The sequence below is a fragment of the Sturnus vulgaris genome, chromosome 7, assembly GCF_052056855.1.
Source record: "Sturnus vulgaris isolate bStuVul1 chromosome 7, bStuVul1.hap1, whole genome shotgun sequence".
In the NCBI taxonomy this organism is placed as follows: Eukaryota; Metazoa; Chordata; class Aves; order Passeriformes; family Sturnidae; genus Sturnus; species Sturnus vulgaris.
Window position 1 is genome coordinate 21,496,152 of NC_142249.1, and position 22,366 is coordinate 21,518,517.

Consider the following 22,366-nt stretch of genomic DNA (forward strand, 5'->3'; position numbering starts at 1 on the left):
GGTACTTTCTGTAAAATACAGATTTTTCTTACCTTATAGAGGAATTGTAAGCATAAACTTGTCTGTGTATTGTATATCTGTTTATTTCAGTGGAGTAGTAGAGTGTAATACATTAAGACTAATTCTTCTCTATAGGACACTAGCAAGGACTTGTTTTTTGAACTTTTGATTGACAAAGGCAACACAAAGGAGTGCCTTCATATTTTCTTTTAACTTTTCTTCTAACTTTGTAGCATGCAGTTATAAAGCAATGTATTTAGTGGCATTTTTTCTTAACCAGAACATTAATCTTAACTTTAAAGAAAGAAAAGTTACTGCTTTTGACCTTATAACTGTGCAGTAAATCTTCACTTTCCAGGAGAAAGCTGTGTGGAACCTAGATAGGATTGTTTAAGGCTTTTTGAGGGATTTTAGAGAGGTTAGGATCACATTTATGCATGCACAAACTATAGATGTCGGAGATGACAAGAAACATGAGGTGGATATGTTAGCTGCCAAAATGGACAGTTGTTTGGAACAAAACTTTATTAAAAATACTTTAAAAGGGAGCTTTGTATCTCTGATTATTCTGTCACTGGAGCAGATGTTCAAATCAGATGCTGTCATTAAAAATGAGTTTTCCTGAAGATGAATTTGTTTTTCAGTATCTGTATATTTGTTCTACATGGACTAAGTGCTTAAAGCATTACTTTAGACAGTGAGAGTTAACTAGTCAATAAACCTGGTGTCTGGTATCACTTTATTTAGCAGTGAAGAGTGCAAAATGGTCAGTGAGGTCTGCCTCAACAAACCTATTTCTTCCTGTTCCTTTGTAGCATTCAGGCTCTGGCAGCTTGCTGTTAAATGGTGGAAGTTGGCATTGTTGAAAAAACACCAAAATCCTTCTGCCAGCTCAGAACTTGCTCTTAGTAGTTCAGAATAATATAGAGAACAGTTGGAAGTGAGGAGTCCAGACCTTTTTAAAAAGCAAGTAAATGTGACACTTGGGATGATACAGCAACAATGGGCATGTTCAGGATATCACCTGTGTAGTTTGTGTATGTTCAGAGTATTGACTTGTCAGACTTGTTCTGCATGTGGTATTGGAGCCAACAACTTGAAATATCTGGTTTTAGCAAATTTCTTATTATTTAGACTCCTAATTGTATGAGTTCAGAATAGGCCTTATAAATTAGGGCATTTCCAGAAGGGATATTATTCACTGTTGCTACTTTCCCATGGTGTATTTTTTGTAGTGGCTTTTCTGTTTTATTGATATAGGAGGGCTTTCATGATGGGAAAAGATATTGCAGACTGGGATTTTGATATAGGAAGTACACTCTAATCTTTTCTAACTCAATACTGTTTCTAAGAGCCTAGAAGGGATTACTGGACATGGAGAGCAATTTCGGACATGGGGAATTATTCTTCCAGGTGGACTGTTCTGCAGTGGGGCACAGCATGTGTTTCTGTTGCAGTGCCCATAAACTTATCTACTGAATTCAGTAAAGGTGTGCAAAGGAGAGGAGAGAATACAGTGATACAGTCTTCAGAATGTAGCCTCCTAAGTGCCATTGAGGGGTGGCATTTCCAGATAAACAGCTTTTGGTCTGTTAGTAATACAGAAATACAGAATCAGCAAGGTTGGAAGAGACCTTCAAGATCATCCAGTCCAACCATTAGCCTAGCATTATCATTGAAACCATTGTATGCCACTCAGATTCAGACACCTCTTAACCATCTCCAGGGCTGGAGAATCCACCACCTCCCTGGGCAAGTTATTCCAGTGCCTGACCACCCTGCAAGTGAAAAAAAAATCTAATATTTAATCTGAATTTCCCTTGTCTCAGCTTATGGCCATTTCTTTGGGCCTTCTCATTTCAGGCACCGTGGAAGAGACCAGCCCCTACCTCACTACAGCCTTCCTTGAGGGTGCTGTAGAGAGCAGTGAGGCCCCTCCTGAGCCTTCTCGAGACTAAACAACTCACTCAGCCATTGCCCATAGCACAGCTTTTCTCGACCTTTCACAGCCTTGTTGCCCTTCACTTGACACGCTCCAGCACCTCAATGTCCTTTTTAAAGTGAAGGGCCCAGAACTGAACACACTATTCAAGGTGTGACCTCACCAGTGCTGAGTACAAGGAGAAATACACTGCTTGTTCTTTCAATTGTTGTTTGTCCCTTCATTCCCTTCATTCATCACATTCAGCATTATTCAACAGACTCAGGAAGGACCTTGTCGTGGTTCTGTTGCTCATAGCAGTGTTTGCTATGCTAACGCTTCCTGCACACAATGCATATGGAGTTGTATTGAAAGTCTGGGAAATGGATAGATAGATACCAGGTTGAATGTTCTGTTCTAGATCTTATCTTCTCTTTATTAATTATTCCATACTTGCCAACTCCTATCCCTAACCCCCACACTGCAAAAATAATGGCATAATAATTTCTGGGGCAAGATGAGAAAAGTTTAATTGGTGAAGAATTCCTTCAAGAAAAGCTGCCAGAAAGAAAAATCTGGCTAAAAATGGACCTATTGTATGGTTTTACATGCCAAATAAAACTAAATATTGATTCATTTTCTGAATAATGAATAGAATTGAAATGAGACACAGCATGCCATTGTTTCAATGAGTATTGTGAAAAAAGTAGCTTTCAGACCATCAGCATCATTGATTTAGACTTCAGTCTTGAAAGTTGTCATAGACATAGAGGTTTTACCATTTTTTAGTCTTGGATGTAATTTTTAAAGGTGCTCAGTCAGTTGTGGCTTTTTTTTTTTTCCCTTTTCAGGTCTTTCTCTTACATTACTCTCTTGAGTATTGCACTGCACCTCAAACAGGTTGTATTTACACCTGTGCAGTTGTTGTCTGTGGAATCGAAGGAAAGTGTAATTTATTGTATGCAATACACAGGGAAAATGCTGTCACTCAGAAATTTCTGAGACTTCTTTATGGATTCAGGAGTCCCAAGCATTACTTTTGAGTCAGGTGTGTCTTTCAGGCGATTCAGTCGTACTTCCAGGGGGTAGGATTGGTGACTAAGTGTTGTCTATGCCAAGCTTGCATGCCTGGTTTAGCCCCAGTTACACCAGAATAGACCCCAGGGATGCATTGTCCTCCCTGTTGTATGAATCACTTGCTCCCTGAGCTCTGAATGAGCCATTCTGAGCTACCATCCTTGTGGCATATACCCACTCAGAGGAGTATATGTTGTTGGTCTGTGGCCAGATTGAAGCATTGGTAGGCAACTTGTAAATTCATCTGTGCCTCTGCTGCCTGCACCATCTGATGAGACACATAATCCTCAAGAGATCCCTAGAATACAGCGCCTCGCTGAAGGCAGGAAGAATTAAACGTTCTTAAATTGTTACCCACAAATGTCTCCTAGCTGGTCTGGAGTTGGACCAAGTGCTTTATTCATAAGTCTTTTTTCAAGGTGTTGGCAGGGGTTCCCTCAGGAACATATTTCTCCATAATTCTCTTCTCTTTTCCAGGTTGTTGGCCACAAAATTGAAATTTTGTGGCAGCACAGGCATGAAGTCTAAAGATCATTACGATTTTTTTTTAACGTTAAAGAATTGATTTCTGTTGTAGAATGATTTGCAGAAAATTACTTATCTATCCAGCAGCCAAAGTTTTCTTTATTTTAGATCAAATTTCTGGACTGTTGAACTTTTGGGAAAAGTGAAATAAACAACGTTCAAGGGCTGCAGTAATTTTAAAAAGATTTCCAAAAGGAAATAAGACTGCTGCATCTTGGGGAGGGGGGGACATGGAATATTTTCCTGTTCTTTGGGCACCAGAAGAATTAATTTTGATTAACCCAGCAATCTATTCAAAATGCACTTCCTTGTCAACTTTTTAGTCCATGAGAAATTGGTTAGAAGTTACTGTGTTTTGGGGATATTTTTTTCTCCACATCAGAAAAATTTTTAATTCTCTGCTTAGTATTTTAGTAAGTTTCCACCCACCAATTATAAAACTGTAATCAGCATATATGAATTTTTAATATTGGTCAAAAACTGCTGTCTTTTTATGTTCATAGAAAGATTTTTTTTTTTTCTTATACTTTTAGATTTTCCACAGTTGTGCTTTTTTAGGCCAAAATTTGGCAGTTAGATTATGTCCCTCCCACAGGTTTAATGTAGACCAAAGCCTGATCTGTCTGCTAATTATCTGTCTTTTACCCCTCAGTCCCCTTTAGATTAATAAGAGAAGCCTGTTAAGTTTATGTAGACACCTTAGCAGTGTTGGGTGGGTTATGTCCTTCAGTGTTCTCAGGTGCTGAGAAATGCTGCATTTTCACTCTTGATTATTAATTAAATGGATCTGTTTTTTCTTTACCCTGGGCTTAGATATGTCTCTCTGTCATTAGGATTTTCTTACCTTTTATGATATTTCAAAAGGCTAATTTCACTTGAACATGAGGATATATATATTTTTACCTTTTCCTGTTTCATCTACTGCCACTGTTAATTTCAGATACAGCTAAGGTCTTCAACTTGAATGTAGTGCCCTGAACTTTTTCGTGTTACCTGTTATTTGGAGGCTGTAGTAGCTACATAGTCTTTTACAGAAATTCATCCTGTTCCTTAGGAAGTCAGTGATTTTAAGCATTTCTAAACTCCTAGGTTAAACTTTGTCATGAGTAATCTGTAGCTGTTAAGTATTTTGGAAGAGCTGCAACCCTGGGGCATTGGTTAGTAGTGTCCTCTAGGCTTTGGATTGTCTGGACATAAATATAGTTCTGGGGTTTTATTTGCTTTGCTTTAAATCTCAGAGATTGTCTTTCTCTGCCCTTCTGACTGCTGATTTTGATTGTGTGGGACCTTCTTGACTTCAGGATTGTGATTCACATTGGATGGTGATGTACTTCAAAGCCTTCTGCTAAGAATGGGCTGTACTTCTGCTGTTACCTTGAAATTGAACTCTTCTCAAATTAAAACTGCTTGGCTTTATGCCATTATACTAGCATCTCAACTTGATTTCTTAGCACATTAGTGATTTTCAAGGCAGTTTCCAGTTCTGTTCTCTGTGATTCGCCAAACACACGGTGGAAAAGAGACTATTCAAGACATGGTTTTGCAACACAGATCAACTTTGTGACTTTATGATTTTTTTTATTTATTTCTCAACCTCACTGCCCAAAAGTTCTATTTTAGATTGAACAGGTGTCATTTTCCAACTTAGAAATCAAGATTTCCGGTCATTCCATACAGTTGGATGTTACTTGGTTTGCCTTGCTTTTTCACTGGGCCAAACTCGTATTTTAATACTCCCTCTGTTCCTTGACTGACAGTTTGTTCTGGGTCACTTTATTCTCCATTGGCTTTTTTAAAGCACTGAAAGTATAATCTGGAAGAGACCTGGATTAACGTTTACCTAACTACATAATAGTTTATTACCAAGTAGTTTGTTTTCTTGGAGGCAGAAATATTAGCTTCATTAGCCTATTTTCCTGGAAATGAGAAAGTCTTCTCTGGTTGGTTCTGCAATAAGGAAAGCCCAGGCTTTCAGAAAGGTAAAGAAGGAAGTTGAGTGCATAGTTATAGTTTGATTGGTTGGGTTTTGGGTTTGGTCTGAGTTGGTTTTTTTTTCCTAAATGAAACAAGAGAAAAGCTCAATTAAAAGGCAATACATATCTGGATGCAGGTATGTATCTTCATGTTGGTGAGTGGAGAAAAGTAGTTGTGTGGCCTCATTTTTAAGAGACTGCTTAAGGATTTAAAAATCTGGGTTTAGTAATTTTCTGTAGTCTGTTCTGCGTTTGATATTTTAAAGCTTTCCTTTTACCAGCTTGCTGGTAAATGTGTATTCTAGAATGACAAGAGCTATCATACTCCATTGTTGTGAAGTTAAATTATTGGAGCATCAACATAGTGGGATAAATACATATTTAGGATATTCCAAACTGAAATAAACAGTTACTTAAGGACTTCAAGGATTGCACTGCAGTGCTGTTAAACAGTGTTTGTATACTTAGAATGGTTACCATGCTTAAAGTCTGGTTTGATATCTTTAAAGGAATCTTGATGAAAAAACATAAGGGAGTGAGGGCAAAAAACCCCTCTGCTTTCCAGGCTGCTTTTCCTCATATTGGAAATGTGTGCACTGCCCTCTCTGCCTCCTTTTTTGCCCCTTGCCCTTTTAGCTGGATATTAGTTAGAATTACTGCTCTATAGGATGCTACTGCCATTGAGGAAGACTACATGGCACCGATATTATCAACATTAATGTGAAGTTTTCCTGAAAAGATGCTGCACATAACTCTCATACTGTGTATGTTACCATAAAATCTGAGTGCCTACTAGGAGCACATCAGGAAATTGAATTTACATTTGGGCTATTGTTAAACTGTCTTTTTCTATTCAACAGATAGGTCTCTGTGTTGAGGTATTTTGCTTTGGCATTAAAAGCTATATGCATATAAATGCATTAAAGAAACCAGACCAAACCAGTTTGGCTTTCACTTAAGTGAAAAGTGGTTTGTGCTGGCCTTGAATTCAGGAGAAGGGGGCCTCAATCTAATGTGGAGAGTTGTTCTAAGAAGAATCTGACTTCTGCATAATGAACTTTATCTTCATTGTAGAAAGCTGACAATGTGTGAAGCTGTTGATCTTTCTTCATTTCAAAGCTATAATTGATGACCAGATAATAAGAGTCAATTCAGGGTGATAAGAGAGTCAAAGATAAATACTGAGTTGTGTAGTTTGATTCCATATTTAGTGGAAAAGAGAAACAGTCTGGTCAGTCAACCCTTTGTGTTTGGATGTGCAGTGCTGCTCTGTGTAGTCTACCAGTGTTCAAGATAGAGGTTGTAGTACAAAAGTATCACAAAAGATGCAGTTTTAGAAGGTGAAGAATAATTGCAGCTGCAATCCTCTGCTGAACCTTTTCTCCTAAAATATAAATTTTATTGTGGCCTGAGCAAGTACTTGGTTAAATAAGTGGATCATTTGCAAGTATTTGTGTATTTGGGGGTGTAGAGCCTTGGGATACAGGTGTAGTTGAACTTTTTTGGTCACTGTTTCTGAAGTGTTCTACCATGGAGAATACTTTGAAGCTTTACATCTATTTTGCTAAGGTAGAGCACAGTATAATAGATTATACCAAATGCCATGGAAAAGCTTGTGGATTGCTTCTCTGACTTAGAACTTTGAGTTTTGACATACCCCATTGCTTAAGAAATTCTCAGAGGAATTTGGAGTTCTTTTTCAAAAAAATCCTGCTAAAAAGGTCATTTTCAGGACTAGATATCGGTATATTTTGTATTAGTTTTTAGAGAAGAAGCTCTTTATTGGTCTCATAAATTAATGTGGAGGATACCGCCACTCCACAAAATACAAAAGCGAGAAAATGCTGGTAATTAAAAAAGACCCAAAAACTATCAGAAGAAGTATTCAGAATCTGTAATGGCTACAAGAAATAAAGAAATGTAGTTTTTTAGAACTCTTCCATGAATTTCAGGTGGCCTTCTAGGTGTTCTTTGGAAGATAATAGAAGTTTGAATGGCGGTGGTTGGTAGCAGTGCCAGTCTTTCCTTTAGCATCATGGTAAATATGCTCTAAGTACTTGTGTGATGTGATTGGATGTCCCTAGAGTTAGTGAGTTGGCCTTCGGGTGTAGGAATGACATTAGTTCAAAGAAGTCTGGGTATATTTTCAGGACTGTTATGTCAGTCTTGTGGGTGACAAGGCATTCTGTGAGCAGGAGATTTTATAAGGTCTAATGCTTAAAAAAATTATATCTCCCTTACATTTAATACATAACTTTTATAATTAAAAAAAAAATCGTCCCTGACATGAAATGCCTTAAAACTCCCAGTACCTTTAAAAGTAGGTAACTTGTGTTGAGAACTGAAGGATTGTACAGAGCTGCTTGTTTTTGATAAAACAGCTGTGTGTTTGGATGTGGATGGTGTATTTAAATTACAGCATAAATGAGGAAGGCAATTCTTGGGATCCTTCCTGGGATTTCTCTCTGTTAAAATTTGAATCCAGCTTTTCTGTCTTGTCCTTTAAATCACAAAGATAGCAGAGTACGTGTTGCTTTTTGGTTTTGAATATTTAACAATAACAAAACCCAAACCAAAATAAACCCCCCTAACATAACAGCAAAAAAACCCAAAACACTTCAGCAGAAATAGTGAAGAGAATGCAGTGCATTCATTAGTGTGTCTAGGCTCCAAAATCTGAGCAGAAAGAGAAAGAGTTATGTTTTATCTTTGCTGTGCATTGCCCCTTTGGGTGCTGCATCACCATTCTGACCAGTGAGTTAACCCAGGGCTACTGATCTCTTTAGTGCCTTAGTATCTAGGCACAGTACATGAGACCTGCAGTACTTCAGATAAGCCTTAGCTATCCAGAGATTATAGTGTAATGGACACATGGTTCTGTGATTGCTGGAGTTACAGCAGTAATTCTAAGTGGTTGTTGAACTTTTGTGGGCGGTCATGTAGGCTAATAAATCAAAATATTGCTGGACCTGCTTCATTAAATGGTTTACTTTGCTGAACTAAAATTTTTTTTTCGGAGTGGCATACACTTAAAAACTTCTACTATAACAAAACAGTAATAATTCAAACTTTCCTGACAAATCTGTTGAGATTAATTTCTTATGCTTTTTCAGAGCAATACTTTCCTATTAAGGTATAGATTACATACATGCATACTGGGAAAGACATGCTGAACATCTCTGCTTAAAAAAATATCCTTACTGCACGGTCCATAAATGTAAGAAATATTTTTTAATGCATATGAGAAGTATTAAATTTGTTATAGAAACCCTTGAAAGCAGTACACAAGCACAATTTAGGGAGCAAGACTTCAGAGAGCATTCCTGATTGTTCTGCACTCAGCTTACATGTACATACGCAAACAGTCTTAAAAAAACAGGGAGTTTGCAATCTAAAGGATGTGGAAATTGGAGAAATTTTTGCTAGGCAAGTTCAGTAGTAGCGTTACAACTACAGAGAAGCTGGCTGCAGTTTCAAACTGTGTAATTCCCCTGCGTTGTTGGAAAAGAGTCCTCCAGCTCTGTATATGTCTGCATTTGGGTGTAGTAACAAAATATGGTATCTCCAACCTGCCACTTCTGGTTTGATTTTTCAAAAGAAGACTCTGCCATAAACACATTTCCTGAATGTTTCCTTACCAGCTGTTTATGTCTTGGTGTGATTTTCTTCCTTTGGAGGAGGTCTGTTACCAGCTCCCCTGGGAAAGGAGCAGTGGCACCACACCTGCCATCGTCTACCTTCCTACAGTAACAAAGGCAACCAATTAGCCAAATAGCAGAACCAGTACTTTCCATGCCAGAGGGGTTAGCTCTATGGCCAGGACTGGCCAAATGTCAGATCTGTCTAGGACTTGAATGCTGAAGATTTTGAGATACCCAAGAGTCCTGTAAGAAAGTGTCCTTTGACTTATTAATAGCGAGGGAAAAGCTACGTTGGTGCATTGGCTAGAATGTTTAGCTGATGAGTAGAGGTTTATAGCAGCAGTTGAACTTCGAAAACTAGTCTTCACAAAAGCAGAATTTCAAAAGGTTTTTTTCATGGCACCATTCCTTTCTGAACTGCCATGTTGTCCTGTGGGACTGAAAAGCAGCAACTTGTTGTGTCTTAGTTGGAAAAAACGGAGGCTATTTTACTATGTGGAACTTGAAGGATGTGCTGTTACAATAGTGCATTAAGACTTCGACATGAATTATCTTATTTAAAATAAAGCAACTAAAATGTTTCCAATTGAAGATAAACCAAATGTTGAAGTAGTTGAAAAGATAAAAAACACAGAATGCAGTTTGTGTAAATACGGAGGACTTATTTGTCTACATCATCTTTCAGACTCATTAAACAGCCATAAGTGATTTAAATACAAATTAGGAAGCTGCACATCATGTTGCAGCCTACTCATGTAGGCTGAGCTCATCAGAAGCTCCTTTTGTTCCTCCATTTCCTTCCACCTTACTTTCCCTGCAGATGCCAGCAGCCCTGCTTTACTCCATTTACAGGGCTCTGTCGAAGCCATCACCTCTGCAAGGGTCTCTGTTATTCTTGGTTTCTTTTTTATTGCTGATCCTGCTCCTTTTTTCTCTGACCTTTGGACCTCCGTGTAGCACTACATTCCTTTGCATGTGTTGAGGACTCTGATCTACCTTCTGATTTTCCTTTTTCTCCCCCTATAATTCCTGCTTGTTGATCTTTGACATTGATAGTCTAACGTTTAAATAATAGCAAAACCCAGAGCATTGCAGAATGCATTGCGGAATTGGGAGGTTTTATGCTGGAAAATATTTTGTTCCTGTCAGCTAGTTTTTAATCTATAAATAATTGCCTGGTTGGCGTATTGCATACTGCAGACTCTGTGTCTCTTACATGCCTCTAACAGGTTCTAGTTTTCAACCAGAATTGACAAGGCTATTCTGATATGCAGAACTTGCCGCAAAATTTTTGTAATTCCTTGAGTGCTTTGGTTATTAGGTAACAGATGGTGAGTCATTGTCAAGTTGAGGGTACAAATTCTTCTTTGCATAGGCCAGTGGTATGTTTGGCTTGTTTGTGAAATATTCCACTGCAAATATTAGGAAATGTAATGAATTTTATATATGTATGTTTTTAGGAGCAATGGATGAACTTCATAGCCTGGACCCAAGAAGACAAGAATTGTTAGAGGCAAGATTCACAGGAGTAGTAAGTGGCAGCACTGGGAGTACTGGAAGTTGCAGTGTTGGAGCTAAAGTAAGTCCTAAGAGCAGTTATTCAGATCTGCCATGTTTGAAATACTGATTTATCTCACACCATCTCATTTTTGTATTGTCAATGTGATTTACTTGTAAAAACATTGGGTTGAAAGAGGCTCTCAGAAAAAGCCTTGTTTGTCTGTTATTTTGCTTTGAGATAGGATTGTTTATCCTGAACCTTTTTTTGACGTGGACGTTGAATGGTTCTTAAAAACACTGAAGAATGAGCTTATACAGGCTCTTTTGTGGTTTTGCTGTAGTGCACATGTGATCAGAGGTGGAAGATTTTCCCAGTATTTAGGTGGAGTTGTCCCTGCTGCAGATGACCATCTACTTATAGTTCCACTTGAAATAGAAACGAGCAGTCTGGTGTGATGTCTGTTTATAAAATCAAACTTTTTTGAAGATTAATGCATATAGATAAACAAATGATTTCAACATTTCCAGACATTTTATCAATTTCTCTTGCTTTCAGTGTAGACTTCTTGTCCTTTAGTATCTAAGCCAGGACGCAACACTTGAGGAAGAACCTTATGAACATGAATAATTTCCTTCCATATGTTGTATATTTCCCTCCAGTTAATACATCTGCAAAATAATTTTGTCTTTGCTGCATATGCTGTTTGCTTCAGCTTCCAAGACTGATTTCTGCAATACTACTGCCTAGCCAGAAGTACTCCCATTTTGTGTTTGTGCATTTGAATGTTCTCCATCAAGTAGAGTAGTTCATAAACTGATACCAAAAAGGTTTAATACTAATTTTTTTAAGCACATTTCCCTCCCTCATGACTAAATTACTTCTGAATTCTGTTTCCAAAGTGTTTGCAGTGTCCTCATGTTTTAAGTGCTTTACACAAACTTGTAGTATTTTTAGCTTCCTATGCTGTATTTTAGCTACTGCTATTACAGAACAAAATACTTCCTGATAGCAGACATTGATGAAATTTTTGAAGACATGTCATGTATTGGTGACTATGAACAAACTACACAGAATTGAAATTATTACATAGTGATCTCGTGTCATATCTTAATTTGCTTTGGAGAGTGACATGAAGGTAATTGTCACAAAGTTGTAAAAAGGTGACATACTTGTTACTGCCATTTAAACCAAGAAGTGAATTAAATAATTGGGGAAGAAATGAGGTTGGATTGACACAGTGACATTGATGCACTGTTTAATTGTCTTCTCATTATGATTGCAAAATTGTATATTTGCTGTATCTTATGCTTAAAAATCTTAGAGACAAACACAATAATTCTGGCTCATCTTTGCTGATTTATTCCTTGGGTTCTCTAGTACTGCTTACTCTCCTGATTAATTGACTCATTTTAATAGCTCAGGTAGTTGCTCAAAATTCAAATTACTATTCATTTATATTACTAGATCTGTACTTCTAAATTCATTTAACTTTTGCTTCTTGATACAGCTCTTTTGGCCCCTTGCTTTATTGCAAATTTCCCCTCATAATCTGTCTACTGCTGTATGTGTAATACATTTTTTTAAAAGGCATTTTAAAGAAGATTCCTCTTCTTTAAACTTTGATTCCCTGTGAGTCAATTCTTACCATTTCCTAAGGTCTGTTGAAGTCTTTTTCTTGTTGTCTTTTGTTCAGCTGATTTCAGCTGTTAACCAAATTACATTCTACTTTCACATTCTCAGTTTGTTCATCCAAATTAGCCAGAAAACAAAATTTAAAATAACTAATTTCCTTTTTCACTCTGTCACAGAAAAAATAAATTTCTTGTCCCTGATGCATTCCAAGATTTGCATCTCGTCCAGTTGGTTTCCAAATGGATATCTAGATGAAGTAGTGTTTTTTTAATACAACCAAATGCTTTAATAAATGTTTGCAGAGGATACTATTACCACTGTTTTCTTGTAGATGCAGATCCTCATCTAAGACACTGTTGTTCTTATGTTCTAGTCCTGTGATTTGTTACACCATCAGTATAACCACAATTATATCAGTTTTGTTTGTATTTCTTTTATTTGTGACCATTCAGTGTATCCATCCAGATAATGTGAAGTGTAGAAGCTGATCTGGGCTGTGTTTGGAAGAAAATGCTTTTCAAAAAATATAGTCTGTAGCCCTGGTGGGGGGTGTTCAGACGGGCTTATCTGATTCTTATTAAAAAAACTGATAAAACGTTTTTGATCTGATGTGCAGAGGTAACTGGGAAAATGTGAGTTTTAAATATAATATCCATTGATCTGCCTTCACTTTGAAGGCCAAAATGAGAAAACTTCTTTGTGTACAAATCCAAATCCCCATGTACCAGATTCTAATTTTCCTAAACTAGCAAGACAATACAGAGTTTGCAACTGCATTTAATGGTTCTTTTTTCAAATATTCTAGGTCATTGTACTCTTCTAGTAATTAAATTGAAATGGACTCTTACTTAGACTCTTTTGAAAGGCTACCCTTACCATGTGTTTTGCTGAAGAGTTTTGGAATTTTTAAGGTGAAAAAGCCCATCATGTCCAAGCTTTTTCAGTAAGCAAGGTTGGAAATACAAATGTAGGTTACTGATATTATTGGATGATCAGGTACTGACACAGGGCAAGGAAGAACTACATGCAGACATTTCTGTACTGGAGACTGCCCTGGGGGTGAAAACATACATGGAAATTTTGTGTATTTAATTAACATTTCTCTGGAAATTTTAATTCAGAGATGATTTAGCTATTCAGATGTCACAGATGAATACTGTCCTGCAAACTGATACAGAGCTGGAATTTAATGCTCAGGAGCAAACTGCCTTGGAACTAATTCCACTTCAAAGTATTTATTTGTTCTGCCTTCTTATGTAAAAGAGAGGCCAGTCCATCGGTATAAGAGTTTTGGTGTTTTTTTTTTTTTTAATAAAAAGACACTCAGCTGATGATGACTCATTAAAATGTCTTTATGACATGCTGTGTTCAAAAGATTTCTGAATAAATCAGCCTTAGTAAATTTCTAAATAAATACTGTAATTTGGGACTATATCACTACTTGTGGGTTTTTTGCAGTGTTTTTGTTTTGTTTGTTTGTTTGTTTGTTTTCTTCCCTCACTAATGTAAATTTATTGTGTTGGGGGAAATATGTCTTAAGAATGTAGAATAGTACTGACAATAGATTTTAATTTTCTCCAAGACAGACCAGACTATTGCAAAGATTATTTTTAAAATCTATTCCGTGACGGAAGATTAAAACCTATTTTAAATCAATTCCTCTTTTTCTTCAGAAATTGAAAAATTCTAGTGTCTCCAGAAGTTTCTCCAGTGGTTTTGCATATGCTAGGGTTTTACTTGGCTTAGAAGCAAAGGAACTTCTTCAAGTCACAAGTACTCTACAGTTAATTTTTCCATGCGAGCATGAAATGACTGTTACTTGTTGTAGCTGTGAGTGCTAACAGTGGTTTCTGTTTTATAATTCTGTGTGTAATGTTGAGTATTTTATTTCTCTTGGTAGGCCTCAACAAATAACGAGAGTTCAAATCACAGCTTTGGAAGCTTGGGATCTTTAAGTGATAAAGAATCAGAGGTAAGTGTGTGGGGTTGGTTCATTATTACCTCAGAATTTTAATGCTAACACGTAATTTTTTTCTATTCTACTTTGATGCTTGATTTTGTATAGAAGCTTTTAAAGTAAAATGCAGACTACTCAGATAGGAAAGAGCATAAATTACTGGAAAACATTATCTCTTGGAAGAGGAACTGTGAGTGGAAGAAGTCAGCTTCTGTGGATTTTTGGTCATGAAACTTGCTGCTTCAGCTTCTCTGTTATCTGTGTAGTCATGGTGTGAGGATGCATACAGCTTTTGGAGCTGAAAATGCTTATATAGTTTGCTTTCTTTTGTTTCATACGTAATAAGTGTTTCATCAGCACAGATAACTTCGACTGATCTTGGGATGAATCCTTGAAAATACTCTAGAAACTGGTTTACTGTGTTTTCTTTTCAAATACAGATTTATGCCACGGGCAGACATCTTTAGTAGCCGTCATCTTTATTTGTAAAAGCTGCTGTTGTCACTGTGTATTTTCTTACCTAAATCCAATTTGTAATCCAAAAAAAGGATTCATGCTTTTATTAGGTTTAAATGTGCAGAGCTCAGACTTCCCCTGACTATTTTCCTCTTAGTGATGAGCATTGTTATAGTTGCACTAATACCACAGCTCTTAGAATTTACTTGTTTCGGGGTCGGTGAGTCCCTCTGACAGCTTTGCTTCTGTGTGTCACAGATTGCACGGATAAGATTTTTTGTAACCAAGAGTGGATTTCTAGCCTAGCTTAGACCGTGTGTGACAGTGTGTTGTGCTGGAGAGGTGGTTATTTGGAATGTGCTGTTGGTGCTATTTTCACGTCAAAGCTTTACTTGAGGCCTAATTGTTCATTTGCTCAGTCACTACAAGATGCTTTTTTACTGGGCTGCCAGCAAGTGAATTTAATTGGTTCCCAAAGCTGATACCTTATAAATAAAAGTTCTGTATGTGTGATTTGTTTTTCTCGTTGAAAAAAGCCCTGCTATGTTTTTTTTCCACTCACCTTTCCCAGCTGGATTATGCATCCAGCTGCATAGACTATTTTCTTAACCAGAAGATTCTGTCTGCCTGTTGTTTTTATTCATGGCTTTTCCTAGAAATACTCTGGGCAGTGATGCAGTTCTGATGTAGATGTGGGAATGGAAATGTGCTGCAGTAGCCTGAAGGTTATAATGCATTATTGCAATTCCTTGACAAAAACATGTCTATGAGTAGTTGAGTGATCTCAGAACACTATATGTATAATAAATTTTTGGTGTAGGAAAATGTTATTTTACAGTTCTATACATGAAATACAGAGGCAAAGCTTTTCCAAGGCATGTAAGTTTGAAAGTCAGTGTTTTAACCTCAAGCCATGCTTCTGGGTAAGGATAATATTTTGTCTTTTAACTATTCTAAGACTTGTTATCTAAAATAGAAACAGACTTCTTTTTCGAAAATGTTTCTGCACAGAAGTCCACTGTGCTCCATTGCACAGTGAAAGATGAGTCTTAATGACATTGAGTAGCAAAATACATTTTCTTGACTTCTTCAGAAGTTGTTAGTTGCATTCGCTTAAATTATAATTGTAGTAGCAAGTATGTTAATAAATTTTTACAGCTCTTAAAATTACATCTGGTTTCTTATATGCTAAAGTACCATAAAAAGCAAGCTCTGTAGATCTTAGTATTGCAAACAGGTTGTGGGATTGTTTTGTTGTGTTGGTTTTTGTTGGTTTTAATAACGTGACCTTGGAGGTTTCATAGCAATAGTGATGGTAGTGTGGAAACAAGACTTGCTCATTGGGGAAGCAGTGCCATCATTGGACGTTGAAGGAGCACTGTTGTATTACAATAGGTCATGGGAGGGAAAAAAACAGTAGGTATGCAAATCTCAGAATCATTGAAATTAATTTCTAACAAGAGTGTCAATTTCTGATCAAACCCTGGTGATGCATTGATGTCATTAATCTGTGCTTTTATCATGAAGTGGCACATTAAATCTATGAATGTGAAGGGAAGACTCAGGGGAAGCACAGTGAAATTGAGGGGAAAACTCGGATCAAGACCAAGATGTATGAGGCTCTGCTGGTATTCCAAGCTATGTGTGACTTTAATATAACTTTACAGTCTAACATATCTTGCTTATGAAATAATAAGATTTTAATCTAAATCTTGGCTATATGTACACACTTCAGCAGGTACAGAAAGTAGCTTCAGTCTTCATTTATCAGGGACATACTCCCCAGCCCCATTAGTCTTTAGTTTCTTGTAATTCCTATGACTCCATTCATTAGGAAGGATTTTGGAGTACATTTTCTAGTGATTGATGTGCACTGTACATTATCATACGAATTTTGTGCTTAGAAAAGGGGAACATGACCTTGTTGAGTAACCTCATTAATAACCTCATTAGTGTGCTAGTACTTTCTAGTTTGGAAGGTTAAATTAAAACACTGAAAGAAATCAGAAGAGCTTAAGGAAATAGACTTTTATGAATTACTTGAGTTTTAAAACTGTAAACCTCTTTAAATGGTTGGTTTTTAAATACAAGCCACAGCAGCTAGAAACTAGTTTTGGTGGAGGAAATCTTATGTGCTTGGTCATTAATTAGCTTTTAAACTTTTTTTTTTCTTCTTGATATGGTAGATAGAAATTACTACGATGGAATGTAATGGCAAAATTAAAAGTTGGGAAACAAGAATAGCATGCAATTGGTTAAGCAGTTTCAATTTAGTTCATGGAAAGGTAGCTTAATGTTACTTATTTACCTGACAATAATTCCAAATTATTAAAGTAAAATTTCGGAGCTATGCTTTCTGCTCTTAGAATCAATAGTCTTGAGATAACTCAATTTCCAGGAGTCTGTTCGTATACCCTGTTAACGTATGGTAGCACTGTAAAAGATGCAGATGTCAGTTGGATGAGGTTATTGAAAATAAAATATATTTAATGTAAACTTAACTCATAGCTTGATAATACAGCATTTACAGTTGTAGAACTTCCAAAGATACCTCTGTGAAGCTACACACAGAATCAAAACACATAAAAAATATATGGGATAGGTAAAGAAGACCCTTCTTGTCCTGCTGGTTCTTTTCTAGACTAAAAATTTTCTAGTGATCACAGGTAGCTTAAAGTGGTTCTTGCCAACAGTATTTGTTGATTATACATGAAGATTTTGAAATTGAAGTGTCCTTGAAATGATTTTACTGATGGTTGAAATTTGAATGTTAATATAATTTGCTGTGTTAAGAAAGCAAATTTGGACCAGCAAATGACAGATACAATAAAATGATAAAATGATGGTATCATGAGAGAATGAAGCATCTTGTCACTGATGTCAGATTTAGTCTGAGCTATTTTAAGGACCTTTGGTTTACTGGTAAAATAGTACTGATAAAATAGTTTATGTAAGTATGCTTTCTCCAGTTATGTATGAGGCACCATGAAGAATACACACACACAGAGCTGCAATATGATGAGCAAGAGCAGCTTTTATTATTTAACTTAAATTGGGGAGACTAACTGGTTTGAATCCTCAAATCAAAGAGCAGCAAATATAATTTAGAGATGTTTCTGATCACAGCCCTTTCTTGTTATGTGTGTTGTACATGGTGATTGTAATTTCTAGGTAACTGTATAGAAGACTTTATTCCAGAAATACTAACAGATTGGTATTTTTTCACTTATCATTGATGCTTTTCTTTCTTTTCCTTGAGATGAAAGTATATGAGGAGGACACTTTCTAAGTGGATAGATGTTAACATTTTGAGCAATTTTTGCTCTCTACTTTTTCCTCTTTTTCTTTCTTTTTAATTCTCAGCAGATTCTAGAAATCTATTTTTTTATTAGTTTGGAAGTATCTTTTGCACTTATGAAAAAGTGTAACATTATTGACTTCCTACTGAAGCACTAGAACTTTGTGTTTATGCTACAGTAGTGTGTAGAAAACACCATCGGGAATCAGATTATTTCACAAAGTATTAAGCTTTAAAACACCTGTGCTAAAATAGTTCTTGGTAAAATGTAGACATAAACGAAACAAAAATGGGTGTTCATAAACCCTGGAATGAATGAAAAGGAGTAATTGCTTAACAATTAATACGTGTAATTGCCTTTTGGGAGATAATTTAAGAATTACTTTTCACTTTCTTAAATATCTCTTCTAGCTTGTACCTGATTCACCAAAGATTGTATTATCTAGTTTAACTATGGTCTGAAGTTGCATCCCTGCTGAATTGTGAAATCATGTTTTATGGATGAGGATTTAAATTTATTTCACAATAATACAGCAATAATACAAATAAATAGAGCTTATGTTGCATCATGTTCTTTTTGTTATTTGTAGACTCCAGAGAAGAAACAGTCAGAACCTTCCAGAGGAAGAAAAAGAAAAGCAGACACTCAGAGTGAAAGCAGCCAAGGTAAATTAAAATGTAAATTGATGAGATAGTGATTGCATGTAACACAGTTTTGACTGTTAGCCTTAAAAATTCTGTATATTCGCTTACGTAATACGGGTGTTATGCTTTGGATGATAAGTTACTCATTCTTCTCACCCTCCCATTTGTCCTTGGAAGGGATGGGCAAGTAAAACGTGAACTGGGCTGGTAATTACCCAAAAGAATCATGAGCTACTGCATGTGTAACTCGCAGCTATGATGCAACTCTGTAATCTTTTTAAGAATTACAGAAATTTTTATCGTGCAAAATACCTTGTGGTTTGAATTTCTTTTCAGGAGATAAGGGGGAAAAGGGATTACTGATTACAGTATCTGATACTTTTTTTACAGGTACATATAAAAATTGAATTTTATTCTTCCTTTTCTGTGGAAGATTGTAGTAGCCTAGAGGGGTGGGGAAATCATGATGAGACTGATTTCTAATTTAATATTTGCAAAGTTTAGTTTTTGTCATTCCTCTCTTTAGTGTGGCTTTTGAGTGAGGACTGGTGAAAATTTAACCTCAAGATAAAAACCCACCAGAAGGGGAGCAGAAATACCATCTATATCAGCTTTATTTTTCATTCTAACAGAGCTAGAAAATGTCACTTCAGATATAAAGCAATGGGCTCTGTATCTGGAAGTTGTCATGATGCAGCATGCTATTAGTATAAGAATCATGATTTTTGATTAATTTTAATTTCTTCCTAAGTGTTACTTTGTAGACACCTGCTTTGTTCAAAGAACCTGAATGAAATTTCCTATTTTCATTGTTCAAGTAGCTTATCCTTCCTGTTACTAATGAGTGTTGAAATTAGAGATGATGGAAAATTTTGCGACCTTTTAATACAGAAAACATAATTATAATGTCTTATAATCACTGTTTTAGTGTCAGCAGCAATAAAACTGAGTAATCTGCACTGCAATATTCTCAAGGAGCTGGCCTAAGAAACTACAGCCTCTTGGAGTGGTATAGTACAGTAGAAACACAGCAAAAAACCTCCCGTTGTATTGGAAAAAAGAAACAAGAAATCCATCTCTTGTATATTGCATACCCAGGATATTGACTTTGTAATATGTAAATTAATCCATAAATGTTGAAGAAAAGGATTGTTTAGAACATAGGGGTAATTGGAAAGTGGTATAAATCAGTGTAAATCTATTCATAATTGGCTGTGCCAAAATAATTTGACATATTTCTTCAGTTCAGAGTTCTGTAACGTGACATCAAATAGATTTTTCTATACTGAAAAGGAATACAGCCTGTCTCATTTATCTGCATGAAAGCAAATTTGATAAAGTGATATATGAGAATTAAGCATGAGGACAGAAATCACTAGCAGAATTACAAGGTAGGTAAAGAATTGGCTAGAGGGAAGTAGCAGCAATAAAAGGACACTTGACTGGGTAACCACTGGAGAAGTTGGCTGTGTGCAGTTCTAGGCCTTGGAATTATTCTATCTAAATTTTTCTGTGAAAAGTCTTGACACAAAGAGGACTGCCAAAGGTTTCTGATTTTTTGTGTTTCTTCTTAGTGATCCACCATTATGCAGCAGTGTCAGTACAGAGGTATATTGAACTAGAGAGAATTCATCAGATCTGAAACTACAGAAAAGCTTGAAAATCTTTGCTAAAAAGTGGAAATTAAATTTATGGATCTGTGGATAATGTTCTCCTAATATATTGCAAAAATTTCTTTTTATAAAGTAAAAAGCTTTGAACAATAGTGCATTTCCAAGGTGTTTCCTAACAGATTGTCTGACTTCTACAGCAGAAAAACCCAGTCTTAAGATTTATTGGTAATCTTAGGGCCAAACAGAAGAAAACATTTGTGCATTGGCTAAGATATAAGTGCAATTTCCGGGATGCCACAGATGGGTCAGGTCCACCTGTTGAAGAAATGCAATTCATGTTAGTTCTCCTGAAGTCTCAATCTGTTTAAGATAAATTCTAATCTCATTCTCTGGTGTTTTATTTTGCTAGTTAACACTGTGTGTTACCCAATTAATAATCAGGTTAAGAGGACTGGAAATACTTGTCATTCTCTATGCCTTTACTGTTGCTAGCATCTAGGAAAATCCTTGGGCAGAATATTTGGGCATAATAACTCACCTGGAGTATATAATGTTAGTAGACTTGGTTAATTTGATACGTTGAGATAGTTCTTGAAAAGGGAAGGGACTTGGAGCTAAAGATTTGATCTGTGGGATTACAGATGAGTTTCCTGTTATCTAGAAGAAGTCTAGGGTTTAAGAATTGAGGGTGACTTAATATGTGATTGCTCAATGAATGGAATATGCAAATCCTTTTGTTTTGGCAATCCCTTAATTACCTATATAGGGACATCACATATTACCACATCAAAGAAAACCAATTAAGAAGTGGTAAGGTTTTGCTATGATTATTTTATAGGTAAAAATGTAAGAAACCTCCACAAGTAATTTATTAACCAATTCTAATGTATTACTCTATTTATTGCAGGAAAGAATATTGGGGGACGTGGTCACAAGATTAGTGACTATTTTGAGGTAAGAATTTTGTAAAATTTACTTTGGCTTTAAAATTCTCTTTTTAAATACCCTTGTAGCTTTTTTTGGATGCTACAACTTTGTTGGTTGTAATGGACAGGCCTCTTGAGAGATTACTTCTTTTTACATTATGTAAGCTTCTGAGTATTAAACCTTGAAGTAGAGATGTAGCCATCTCCTGATAGAGCCTGAACTAAAATAAAAAACCCATTATCTTTCACACTGCTCTTTAAAGAGCTAAAGGCTCTGATTTACAAATTCTGTGTACAGACAAGGTGTAGAATGTACTGTGTACATCCAGTAGATGTATCATGTATTTTGAGAAGATTGATTGGAGGTCCATATCTGCTCCACAGTACCAAGGTGGAAACGGCTCGAGTCCAGTGCGAGGTGTACCTCCTGCAATCCGCTCCCCTCAGAATTCACATTCCGCTCCTTCTTCTGTAAGTCTGGGAACTTCATCACTGCTGGACATAGTTTTATAGTCCAAAAATAGAAAACTGAAAATAATCTATATTCAAGGGGAGAGTTTTCAAAGGAACTGGAGTGCTGGGGAAGAGATCATTCTTCCAACAGGAAAAAAAATTAAATTAAGTATTAAAACTAAATTTTTCATTAACACTGGGTCATTTGTTCTTAAACATTTTTTCTTAAATACAAGGTAGATATGTAAAATATTGAATAAAGTGTTACAATGACATCTATTCACAGGCCTCACACAAAAAAGAGGGAGTTTTTTTGTTACTTATAAGGAAACTTGTACCCCTAGCTCCCTAGGTCAGTTCGTGGTAAATCGTATTTTTTTTCAATAATTGATACCTAATTTGCCTTTAAAATTCTCTTTGTTGGTCATGCTAATTCATTTTTTTCCTTCTTATAAGCACAATTTCAGTGCTCAGCATACCAACATGTTATTCTCAGTGGCCAAACAAATTTTGCCAGCTACAGAAAAGATTTGTTTTCTCTGATGGTAGACGTCAGCTTTTATTCCATGTGCTTTCAACTTCAGGCATCCTCTTGGTGTTGCCAACAATATGGAGTGTAATACAGATTTGGGAATTTGGCTTGTAAAAGGTCTCATTCACACAAACGAGGTTCATTAACAGGATTTGCGTTCTGATCTGCACTTGCTTCCCCTCTCTGGTTCTCCCACGAGAGCTAAACACTCCAAAA

General features: G+C 36.2%; 1 protein-coding gene across 2 annotated transcripts in view; it reads left to right on the forward strand.

The window, feature by feature from the left end:
* Nucleotides 1-22,366, forward strand: part of TLK1 (tousled like kinase 1) — a 68,249-nt gene that overhangs the window by 14,735 nt on the left and 31,148 nt on the right. Inside the window, exons 1-6 of one of the 2 annotated variants that reach the window (XM_088168076.1) lie at nt 9,921-10,019; nt 10,598-10,716; nt 14,171-14,242; nt 18,572-18,647; nt 21,147-21,193; nt 21,550-21,636. In XM_088168076.1, coding sequence (XP_088024202.1) covers nt 10,603-10,716; nt 14,171-14,242; nt 18,572-18,647; nt 21,147-21,193; nt 21,550-21,636 — 396 coding nt within the window. In that variant the 5' untranslated portion in view covers nt 9,921-10,019; nt 10,598-10,602. Of the gene's footprint in view, nt 1-9,920; nt 10,020-10,597; nt 10,717-14,170; nt 14,243-18,571; nt 18,648-21,146; nt 21,194-21,549; nt 21,637-22,366 lie in introns of those variants that run through there. The other variant, XM_014880156.2, reaches the window with a different exon arrangement.